General features: G+C 38.0%; 1 protein-coding gene across 1 annotated transcript in view; it reads right to left on the bottom strand.

Annotated features, from left to right (window-relative positions):
* Positions 1-947: 947 nt before the first annotated feature.
* The window catches only part of WDR64 (WD repeat domain 64), a 127,574-nt gene continuing 115,899 nt past the window's right edge, over positions 948-12,622 (bottom strand). Inside the window, exons 24-28 of the mRNA XM_077761755.1 lie at positions 12,039-12,227; positions 9,670-9,775; positions 6,839-6,919; positions 5,887-5,997; positions 948-1,057 (exon numbers count right to left, since the gene is read on the bottom strand). Of these exons, the coding sequence (XP_077617881.1) occupies positions 974-1,057; positions 5,887-5,997; positions 6,839-6,919; positions 9,670-9,775; positions 12,039-12,227 (571 nt within the window). The 3' untranslated portion in view covers positions 948-973. The remainder of the gene's footprint in view (positions 1,058-5,886; positions 5,998-6,838; positions 6,920-9,669; positions 9,776-12,038; positions 12,228-12,622) is intronic.

The following is a 12,622-nucleotide window of genomic DNA, read 5'->3' as shown; positions in this document are numbered from 1 at the left end:
CTCTCCGCCTGCTTAGTTTATGAACCATAAAGTACTTCACAGTTTGACTTCTAGGGGAAATGGGATGTAATTTCAATAGTATTTCATTCTGTTCACTGCTCCATTTATTCAAATTTTTAATTTTTCTTTCCTTTTCTTATTTTTGAATACAGAAAGAAAAAAATCAGGGATTATGATAAATCACAACACACATCCGGCACCAGGCTTCACCCTTAACGTCCAACAGCAGGGAATGTGACTGTTCTCCAGGGTCCACTGGGACCTTTACCTGTGGGGAGGCCACACAGCCTCTACCAAATGTTCTCCCAGTAAGGGAACTGCCCCGCCCTGTGTGGTTTGAAGATCACTTGGACCTCGCTGTCTGCTTCTGTGGATTCCCTCTTTCCTTCAGAACTCCAGATAATTCTTTTTATCTAGAGTCATTTCTAGACTAAATGTAAATAGCTTTTAACTTTATCTGCAAAACTCTAAACATTTTCTTCCATAGGACATTTCCCTAAATGAACGAAATAAAGAGCTAGAGACTTGACTGGCACATTTTTCTTTTTAATATTTTTTTTAATATAACACATAGGATGACACAAATTCTGATAATTCTGGTTATGAATTAGGGTGAACAAGGGGGGAGAGGTGAAAAGCTGATCACTGATAACCATATTATTTTCAATCTACTTATGCTATTGACTCTTTGTTTCTTTATGTGTCATGCTGCTGACAGTAAGCAAGAAACATTCCCTATTCATTAAGTGGATTTCCATGTATGAAAGAAATTGGCTAACTGGCTGCTTGCTGCTTCCTTGTTTAGAGCTGAGGCCACCTAGGCTCCATGAGCAATCTTCTTCATTGATGGATGGCCTGAGGATACAGATATGGGTGACAGTGTCTGGGATATTCGACTTTTCATCCTGAAATAAAGACTGGAGTATCATTCATGAAGCTCAGGCCACTGCAGCCACATCTGATTTTATTCTCTTCAGTTGTTGATGGTTGGGAAGAAGGAAGAAGCCAGATTTATTTGTGGGACCAAATTTCTTTTCAGACTTCTCTTCCGTTGACTCTGTGAAATAAATGGATGTCAGTTAGTAACTGGCATTATATGATAAATACAATTTTCTAGAGTCAAGTTGCACCACTAATTTATGTAGAGATTTTAATCCTCCTAGTAAGAGAGTAGTTATTTGCTTAACTATCCTGTATGCCTCCAGGGTAAAGATGTGTTAAAATCTGGAGGTGGGGGTGCCTGGGTTGTTCAGTAGGTTAAGTGTCAGACTTTTGATTTCTGTTCAGGTCATGATCTCATGGTGAGATTGAGCCCCAAGTTGGGCTCTGTACCGGGTGTGGACCTGCTTAGGATTCTCTCTCTCTCCCCTTCTCCTTTGGCCGCTCCCCCACTTGCTCAAGTGCTTGTGTGCATGCACACACTCCTCTCTCAAAAACAAAACAAAACAAAATTGGAGGTGGGGTTCCAGAAGGGTATGGTGGAAGAGCAGAAGCAGACTAACTACTTGACTGGGCAGTTACGTATTCTGGGACTCAACTGCCCAATCTGCAAGGGTTTGATGAAAACAAAGCCAATTACAGAAGCTTGCTATGTTGTTGTCAGGCATGGAGAGATTGTATATGAATATCGTCAGAGTCCATTGACTTAGAAGAAAATAAAATCCAGTGATGATCCCACAAATGAAAAATGAAAGGCTTTGAGTTGGATAGTTTTGGAAGACATAAATATAGAAAGCTAAATTCATTTGGTTTAAAAATTCAGAACAAGAAGTATCTAATTTTGTCAGTAATATTCAGCTAATATGTACAGTACACATAAATTTGATTTTATACTCTATTATGGGGAAGAAAGAAAGAAGGAAGAAAGGAGAGGAACACAGAAAATTTTAAGTAAAGAAAAAAACAGAGAGACCTCCAAGGTCAAAATTCAAGCGTCTAAAGATCTTTCAGGCTTGAACACTCACAGGTCACCTGACCACTTCTGTCTGAAACACAAGGTGGGAAACTTAATTCTCCACATCAATCTGCTAACTAACTGGAGCAATTTCCCAAACTGCAATAATGTTATTTCTCTAATTTTCTATCATTATTTTCTCCAACTTCATCCTGGTCTCTCCCCTCCTTCTTGATTTCCTTCATTCTTTCATTCAGCAAATAGTGTGTGTGTGTGTGTGTATGTGACATAGGTGTCTGTTCTAAGCCCTGGAATTCCAATAGAGAATGAGCCAAAGTGCCTGCCTTCATGGATCTTATGTTCTAGTCAGGGAGAACTATTAAAATAAATGAACTTTTATGAAATGTGATGTCAGGTAATGATAGGAGCTGTGAAGAAAAAATCAAGCAGGGCGAGGGCACAGAGAGTTATGGGAAGGGAGAGTTCTTCATGTTCATTATCTGCATATCTGGTTATCCAACCCGGAGACGCCAAACATCTTCCTGACCCCTTCAATTACATTGCATTGTGTTTAAGTGTCCGGGCTCTGAAGTTGACCTGCTGGGTTTAGATTCCAGCTCTACTATTTACTTCGTTTGGAATCTTAAATAAATTACTTATCCTCTTGTGCTTCAGTGTTCTTGAATATCAAATGGGGGTGATAATCCTAACTCCCTCATTGTTATAAAGATTCAGTGAAAGACCTGAAGGTTTGTACCTGGCATGCTAATATAAACACTAATTTTAGCTATTATCACTAGCAGTAGCACTCAGTTATGGTTTATATTCCCTTTCACCTGAAATAAAATTACGAGTGTTTTTCTGTTATTCTTTGAAAAGTTATAAAGTATGCTATCATATATATTTTTTCATTGTTTTAAGTAATGAATGAAACACAGATGTATGAATAATCCAAAACTGGTAGTCAAAAGAGTGTTTGTTTGGGGTTTTATAATTAATTTATTTTATGCATATATTTGCATTCTTCTATATCTTTCACTTAAGCATTTTTCTATTACTGGATATGCTTCCACAATTGTGTAAATGGATCACATGTCATAAAGTTCCTGTTCTCCCACTCTCTTCCCACAGCTAAACTGAAAAGGAGCTACAGTTGACCCTGGAGGAGCCCCCACCATGCAATAGAAAAATCCATGTATAACTTTTGACCCCCCCCCCCATACTTAACTACTAACAGCCTATTATGGAATGGAAGCCTCACCAGTGACATACACAGTGGATTAGCACATGTACCATATTCTTATAACAAAGGAAGCTACAGAAAAGAAAATAGTATTAAGAAAATCATCAGGAAGAGAAAGTATGCTGGACTGTATATTTATTGAGAACATCATCAGGGAGAGAAAATACTGTAATTATTGAAAAAATCTGCACGGAAGCGGACCCTTGTATTCAAACCTGAGTTGTTCTAAGGTGCACTGTATAAACTTTGGCTTTGATGTATGCTATCCTGTGCTGTGGTTAATATTTTATAAGCCATTTAATTCTAAAGGGATTTACAAGCTACTTAAAGACATTAATAATTGGAATCAGCATTTCTACTATTTAAAAATAATCAGTTAAAGAGATTAAGATAACTGTTTTTGGACTATTTTCTCAGAGACCTTTCTCTCCTCTATACTGTGAGCTCCTTGAACTATGAATGGCTTCTCAGTGCCCAGAACAGTGCAGGGCGCATAATAGGTATTTCAAGATATTCTGCACATGTTTGTTTCACAAAACTGGAATTTGAACACTAAATTTTCTGAAGTAATGTTATGCCCAGCTTCTTGGAAGTGTTTTTTTATGAAAATAGGCATTTGGTGGGTATTTATTGATTTGACTTCTTCCACTATTTTCCCCACTTAAGCAGTATGGTTTTTTAAAATTTCAGACAATCAACATGGTGATTCTCTCTCTCTTTTTATTTTAAGTTTATTTATTTTGAGAGATAGAGAGTAGAAGTGGGGCAGGAGTAGAGAGGAAGAGAGAATCCCAAGCAGGCTGTCCTCTAGCACAAAACCCAATTAGGGGCTTGAACCCACAAACTGTGAGATCATGACCTGAGCTGAAATCAAGAGTCAGGTGCTTGATGGACTGAGTCACCCAGATGCCCCATGATTCTCTAATCTATACCCGTTTCCAGATTTTATTGTCATCTTGCTAAGTGAACAATTTTCTGAAAAGGACCTAATATATTTTGGAAACAAATTTTAACCCCTGACCACACTTAACTCTTTTGTACATTATACCAGAAAGGGAATTTTTAATTATAGTTTTGTGGTCCCTTTTCTGTAAGCAAATGGAGATATCCACTCCCTTTGCCCTTCTTCTGTAGTTAGTGATTTCTCAGGGTGAAAGAAAGCTTTATTCTCTTTATTAAGAGAAAATAAAATTTTGGAATCTATTAAAACAATAGATATATTATTGTATTTGGAGAAATAATTTATCATATTTCATGATCTTTGATAAAATTAATCATATAAATTTCTGATTACCTAAGTGTAGATTATTCATTATGTAGATTAACCATGACTAATTTTTATTCCATTTTTGTCTTCCTCCTGGTATTTAAGACATATTTAGCTGCCTTCTTTCTGTCACTTAGTTTGTACTTAAGGAATGCAAAGTATATTTAATATCAGATGAGGCAAAACAAATAAGAATGGAAATGCAAGCATAAAATATATAAATTATAAATCCCTAAACAAACACTCTTTTGGTTACCCGTTAGTCGTGGATTATTTTATATCACAGTGTTTCATCCACTACTTTAAACAATTAAAAGTAAGTTATATTATGTTATAGAAAGCTCTTCTACTGCCAAAAATTCATATTCAAATAATTGGTAGAGCTGATGATTAACAGGAATCATTTAGTACATAAGCTAACAAAATAATGGTCAAGATTTCCATATAATTAAATAAAGCATTTTGTTCTGGGAGTTATGATTTTTATCTTTTATTCCATTAGGCACAAACAAGATGAACCATCTCCTTTCTGTTTTTAGTATGACATCATGGAATGAGGCTTACAAGAAGTACCATATGTTAGACCTTCCTCTTAAGGTTTGATCCATTTTTTAAAGTTTATTTATTTATTTTGAGAGACAGAGGGCATGCACAGGGGAAGGGCAGAGAGAGAGAATTCCAAGAAGACTGTGCTATCAGTATAGAGTCCAGTGCTGGGCTAGAACTCATGAACCCTGAGATCAAGACCTGAACTGATATATGAGTTGGGTGTTTAACCAACTGAGCCACCCAGGAGCCCCACATTTCATCTATTTTATTTTAAAGATGAAATGAATGGCCACAGGTTAAGTTACGCCCATTCAAGCTTCCTAGAACTAGTAGAAGAGTGACAGCATTTGGATTTTCTAGGCTGTAGGGTTTAATAGGATGAGCATGAAATTTGGAGTCACAAGTAGATCTCAGCTTATCACTTATTTCTTATGTGATCTTTGGCAAGTGACTTACCCTCTGGTTAGGCTCTACCTTTTCCCAATTTTAAGATGGGTATAACAATTTTTTGTAGTTGTGAAAATGAGGGGAATCATTTCTAAAAGTACTACATAAACTGTAAGTCATTATATGTTAGCTATGCCTATTATTAATTAACAAAAATCTTCTTGACCTGGCTGGTGAGCCAGAGACTTACTGATTTAATGGCTCTGTGCTGTAGGTACCATAACATTCAGAAGAAGGATGCTTATACAACCCTCAGACGTGTTATGTCACATTGCCCAGCTTTCAAAACTAGGCAGTGAATCTAATTCTTAAATTAGCTCTGGAAATTTTTATTTGTCAGGTTCAGAGGTCCTGTTTAATTTTTCTTTCTGTCCAGCAAATTCATGATTTCTATTTCACTGAATGCATTTCTTTGTCTCTGGGAACAAAGAAATAGTTAACAATCCAGACATAAATGGGATATGCTAGGGAATTCTAAGTACTAACCTTATCATGAAAGTGACCTCCCTTCTTTTTTCCTGGAATGACATCTGAATATTCCCTTTGTGCTTCTGAACCAATGAGTGGAAGAAATCTGAGGCTAGTGGGGCTTGGTACCTAGAAGTCATAAGTAAAGGTTTAGTAAGACATATTTAAGGTGATTACTCCTGTAATGTGAAATGGGGGGGGGGAGGGAAATAGGGAATGAAAGGTCCAACTGCTTTAAAATATACCCCTCCTTCCTAGATACCCACTATGGCTTCTTGATATTTCATCCTTAGCATCATCTGTAGCTTAAGTGTTTGGTCCTATTACAGGGAACATGTTCTTAGGGAAGAGAAATAACATTTTGTGAAATAATAAGTTAAGGTTAAGCTGAAGTATCTCTTCTTCAGTTTATTATTCTTGGTTCAATTAGTTCTTTAATTTAACAGAGGTTATCCCTAGTGGAGACTGGAGGAGAGTGAGTAAGGAGGAGAAAATTCTGGGCAGAGGATGAATTCTGGGCCAATGGACAACACAGGCAAAGTCACAGAAGAGGGCAGAGTGGTGGTGCATAAGGAATGGTGAGTAATTTGGCACAGCTGGAGTGTAAGGTACATGGGAAAATGTGGTAGAAAATGAAATCATACAGTTCAGGCAGAGGAGAGATTATGAGGGGTTTGTATGCCAGGCTAAAGGTATTTGGATTTTATCCTGTAGGTGATGAAGATCCAAGTTAAGGTCTGAAATAGTTTCCTGTAGTGTTGTTTAATGGGAAATGGCAGAGAGAAATGGTCAAGGCCACGGGCACCTAGAACTGGAGACTTCTTTGGGATTGGACAGAGCATGCTCATAGAAGCGTCAATCTGCTTGGTTACGTGATTTTCTTCAGCCTTGTTGGGTAGCCCAGGGTCAGGAATGAGACGTCAGATTCCTTGTTTTCTGACTACTCTAGTCCCAGAAGCCTCCAACTCACCCTATATATAGGAAGAGAGCCGAAAACAATTCCTGCCTCTCTGTTTTCTGCCAGGAATCCTTCTAAGGCATGTCTTCGAATCTGCAAAACACAGAAGTGGATGGTTAGTGCAGTGGGCACATTCTATCAGGGTTCAAATCCTGACTCTGGTGCTTATTAGCTGCATGATCTTGGGCAAGTTCTTTCCCTGTTAATTATTTATGAGGATCAAATGAAATAACGCAGATGGGGGGTACTACTCAAAAGTAAGATTTACTATCACTGTATTATTATTACTGATAACAATATGTCAAAAAGAAGTGAATGAATACATTTTATACAATTGAGAAAGAAAAGGAATGGGTAAAACAAGATTCTGGTAGAATTCAGAGATTCCCAAGAAAAGGGTGCTTTAATTCAACTTTAGCATTAAAGTTTCATTATTTTACCAATCAGTTGAGAAGATAAAGGTGTGCTAAGGGGTAGGCAATCTTTGGGGGCATTTAATTGTTTCAAGACGTTTAAAACTTTGCTAAAGATTTCCCCAAAATATAGTTAATGTTTCAGTTAAATTACTCAAAAATATTTCTTATCTTCAAATTGGAAGAGAATATTAAAAGTACATACCAATCTTTATTTTTAGGTTGTACCATTTCAATCCTATTCAATCCTATTGAGTTACATGCTATGCACAGGTCTTTGGCCATAAAGAACTTAGGACTCAGTGGTGGGTGGGAAGTAAAGGTAAGTACACAAATACTGTGATTGACTGGAGAATATGGTAATGAATACACTATAAAGCACAAAGCAGGGAGAGATCAGGATTGCTGGAGAATGTGGCATGAACATTTATTGAGAATCTATGACATAATTGTATGCATCTTCACATTTAATCCTCCTGCCACAACACGTCAAAGGGTTTGCAGGTGAGTCAAGAGATAAAATAATTTATTTAAGATTAAACCTGTCTTTCCCACTCGCCATGCTGTCCTTCCCCCCAGTGCCCTGCCTTCTGGGAGCGGCTGAGCTCCATGTGGACAGAAAGGCAGGGCTTAGGAAAACCACTTCATTTGGAAAATATTAAGTATTTATCAAATATGAAGTTGATGATGTGAAAGAATAATGACATAATGAACATCCATGGACCCACTGCTCTGTTTTATGTATTGAAACAATTCCCTCAGCTTTGAGGTTCTGAGTCCTTTTCCTCTGCCTTTAAAATGTAATGACTGTCCTGAATATTGTGCTTTTAATTCTCTTGCTTTCTTTTATATAGTTTTACTTTACGTGAATTTTTGCCCAAACAATATTTTATTTAGTTTGGCCTCTTCTTGACTTTTATATACATGAAATAATTATGTGTATATTATTAAGCAAAACTTTTCCCATTCAATAGCATGTGTCAAACAATTATCCATATACATGAACGTTTTGGTCCATTTATGTTCACTCCTCTGTAGTATTCCAATTTATAGATATGCCATAATTGTGTTCTGATTATAATGTTCACAAGAATTTAGGCTGCTTTCAGGTTTTTCTATTACAAACAGTACCGCTCTGAGCATTCTTGTACCTGCCTTCTAACCATGATTTAAGCATTTCCCAAAGATATATATCTAGGATGCTATACCTATTTTCAGGTTTGCTAGATAGCGCCATATTGTTTTCCAAAGTGGTTCTACCAATTTACACTACTTCTTCCCGCAGATTAGTGTTCTGATTGTGCCAAATGCACACTGACCCTTGATATTGTCAGACTTTCTGATATTTGCCAATCTGCTGAGTGTAAATTGGTATCTCAGAATACTATTGATGTGAATTTCCATGTTTACTCATGAGCATCTCATCATGTGCTTATTGGCAAATGTTTTTTTCCTTCTATGATGTATCTATTTGAGTATTTGACCATTTTTAAAAAATTGAACTTTTTTTTTCTTATTGATTTTTAGGAGTTCTTTTTCTATTCTGAATGCTGATCCTTTGTCAATTACAAAGGTGGGATGGGCTTGACAGACAGAAAGGTTACGATGTGGTAAGGACAGCCCAGGTGAACTGTTGGGACAGAAGTCAGGAGTGCTCAGGAAATAACAACCAGCCTTATTTGTAGAGGGTGGGGCAATGGGAGGTTGGCAACAGAAGGTAAGTTTAGAAAGCTTAAGTTTGGTTTATTGTGTGGAAGATCCTGAAGAAATCGATTTCAATTAATACCACACATTAGCCTAAAGACTCATGCTATATCCCCTCTTTACAAATATTGGAAATAGAATGAATAGCAGGGCCCATTTCTCTCCTACTTCTGCACTGAAGAAAAATATGTCAGTCTGTGAGAGGCAGAATCATGGCAACGAAAGATGTCCCCACTCTCTTTCCCCCACCCCCAACCTGTGATTTCATTGCCTCACATGACAAAAGGGACTTTGCAGATATGATTTAGGTCTGGAACCTGGAGGTGGATTAGTCAAGTGGGCCCAGTCTAATCCCAGGCATCCTTAAAAGCAGAGAAACTTTTCCATGGGGTCACAGACATATGACCACAGGAAGGTAGTCGAGGAGAAGAAACATGTCTGGCTTTGAAGATGAAGGCCCCAAACTAAAGCATTGAAATTCTCCCCTAGACTCCAGAAACGGAACATAGCTTTGGCAACACCTTAATTTTAGATCAATAAGACCCAGGTCAGACTTCTGACATATAGAACTGTAAGATAATTAATTTATATTGTTTAAGCCACCAAGCTGGTAGTAATTTGTAACAGCAGTAATAGAAAACTCATGTACCAGAGAGATCTAAATTCAGGAAAACCAAAGCAAAGTGCTTTATCTTTTTTTTGTTCACTTGTTTGTTTTAAGGCTACCTTGGGAGAAGAAAGAGACTTGAAAAACTTAAAATCATGATCCACTTCAAAGGCTTTGGGAGGTGTGCGTTTGAAAAGCAAAGACATTGAACTCATTTTTCTCCATCTGTGTAAAAAGATACAAGAAAAACTGTTAGCATATAACCACGTCGTTGTGTTCCTTGCTTGCTACATCCGTTACATTTCTTTCTCTGCATCCCAAATTCTCTGGCTTTAATGGCACCAGTACTAAGGATGCTACCTCTGCACTTAATTAGTCATTCTTTATTCACTCAAATACTTTTTGAGTGCCCGTTATGTGCTAATCTTTAAGCTAAGAACTGGGTATATAAAGATGTGTAAAACAGGGTCTTAATCCTCAAGGAACTCACAGAGCTAGTGAAGGAGATGCATATTACTAAATTAGAACATACTATTTTGAGTACTAAGATAAATGGATGTTCAAGGCCCAGCAAATACCCAGTGATCAACTTTGTGTGGGAAATTTTACCATATCTTGATGAGTTTTGGCTCTACTACACCACCTCTCACGTTTTGGCAAGATGTCTTCTCCAGAGCTCTTGCTGGCCAGCGAAGGCAAGACTTGAACCCTTCAGTGGAGTCTTGGCAGTCACTTGGAACCCTTGTTGATTTTCTCAAATTGCTCCTGTGTGGCCTGTGACTCTTAGCTTCGGTTCCTATTTCTTCTACCTACTGTTGGACTAGATGATGGCATGGAGCCTCTCCAGCTTTGACCCACGTAGGATATCCCTAAAGGGCTTTATTTTAGACAATCCCCTCCGGTTGTTCTTTTGAGTCATCTGGTCAGTTCCCCCAGTTCTGGTCTGCTCCATGTTACCAGTCCAGGGAGATCTGGCTCCCTGAGGACATCCACCATGTTTTGCTGATGTTGAGCTCAATTAAGCACCAATTGTTTCCATAATGACAAAGATCCAACCACATCAAAACCAGGACTGAATGTCACAAAAGCACAAAACACCTTTTGCCATCACTCTGTTCCCTGATGGAGAACTGTCCTCCTCTAAGCCTTTAAGCAGTGCTCAGGTGGGGCGCCTGGGTGGCTCAGTTGGTTGAACGTCCGACTTCAGCTAAGGTCATGATCTCATGGTTCGTGGGTTCGAGCCCCACCTCGGGCTCTGTGCTGACAGCCAGATCAGAGCCTGGAGCCTGTTTCAGATTCTGTATCTCCTTCTCTCTCTCTGACCCTCCCTTGCTCACGCTGTCTCTCTCTCTCTCTCTCTCTCTCTTTCTCCCTCTCTCTCAGAAATAAATAAAACATTAAAAAAAAATTTAAGCAGTGCTCAGGTATTCCTGAGACACAAGCATACCCATGAACCAAACTCTTGTTCAACATTAGAGCTATCTGACTTCCTTACAAAGTAATATATTCTATCTCACCTTACATCTCCTATTTATTTCTCAAGCACTACCATGTGATTTTTACCCCATCACTCCATTGAAATTACCCTCTCCAGGGCCATCAGCTGAAATAATGCCAATCCAGTGTTTACTTTTCTATTGTCCTATGTGACTTCACTGCCACATTCTACAAATGTGTCCTCACTACTACTTGCCATCATACCACGTGCATGTGGCTTCCTTTTCAACATCCAGACAGGATTATCTCAATGCTCATTAAATATCTCCACTTGGATGTCCCCAAGCATCTAGACTTATACTTGTCCAAAACCAAAAGCACTCCCCTTTTCTTCAGACATGTTTTTTCTCTCCTGTATTCTGTCACTATGATTTCTGTAAAGTTTAAAATCCTATGTTGGCCCATAAGAAAAGCCCATTATGATTTGGTCTCTATAAAACATTCTTGCTTTATTTTCCACCATGTCTTCCTTACTTACTCACTGGATTCCCTAGTCTTGAAAAACTACATCATAGTCTTTCATTATTTAGTGCTTTTACTTACACAGGATTTAAGTAGACATATCTACCTTACTCCTCTGTGATTATCTTAAGAATTACATTTTCCTAGAAGTACTATTATACTGAATTGTAGCTTTTTGTTTACATGTTTCCCACCTTCATTGGACTGCAATGTTATTGAAAAGTCTTTGACTTTTCACTTTTGAATTCTCCATGTCCAGCACAGTGTCACAGTGTCAAAAGAGTTTAATTCTTGGGGTGCTTGGGCGCCTCAGTCAGTTAAGTGTCTGACTCTTGGTTTCAGCTCAGGTCATGAGTTTGAGCCCCACATCAGGCTCTTTGCTGGCAGCACGGAGCCTGCTTGAGAGACTCTCTCTCCTTTCTCTGCCCCTTCCCTGCTTGTGCTCTTTCTCAAAATAAATAAATAAACTTAAAAAAAAAAAGAGTTTAATTCTTGTCTGCTCATCTAAAGAGAAACCAAATGGTCTTACTTTTGCTGGTCAAATACCAGAGGATATTCATATTTTTGCTTCTTCTCTGTGAATTTGTTTTCTTCTTTTATTTCTATGGGATATTCATTAACATCACATGGCAAAATGAAATCACTTGTTTGTGATATTTCAAACATTCTTCGCTGTCCAAAATATCCACAGTAATGACCATTGAAGGCATGCCAGAGCCTGAGGAAAGGCAAAGGTAGGGAGAAGAAAGTAACGGGAATTCAGTGAAAGTTACTGTTTATTAGATCATTGACATGGGTTTTTACTGGTCCATTAGAGATTTTTTAAGCTTGATTCAGGGACTATACCTGTTAAATACATGGAGCCAATCATAGCATAAGAACTTTTATCCATTAGAATTCTAACAGACAAAATTTTGGGGAAGTGTTAATTTGAATCTGTACTTATGATGCCTATTCATTAAAATCAGAACACAAGGAATAAATATTTCCCAGAATAACACTGCTCTTTCAGTGTGATCAGAACCCATGTTGGCTGACAGTATGTTAGTTGAATTAGGCCTCAGCAGTCTACCTCTGCATCAGCATTAGTAGATCTTGTGGGAGGAGTTTCCA

This window comes from Crocuta crocuta, unplaced genomic scaffold, assembly GCF_008692635.1.
Source record: "Crocuta crocuta isolate KB4526 unplaced genomic scaffold, BGI_CrCroc_1.0 scaffold243, whole genome shotgun sequence".
Classification (NCBI taxonomy): domain Eukaryota; kingdom Metazoa; phylum Chordata; class Mammalia; order Carnivora; family Hyaenidae; genus Crocuta; species Crocuta crocuta.
Note: the sequence above shows the minus strand (reverse complement) of the source record. Positions and strands in the feature narration are given on the sequence as shown.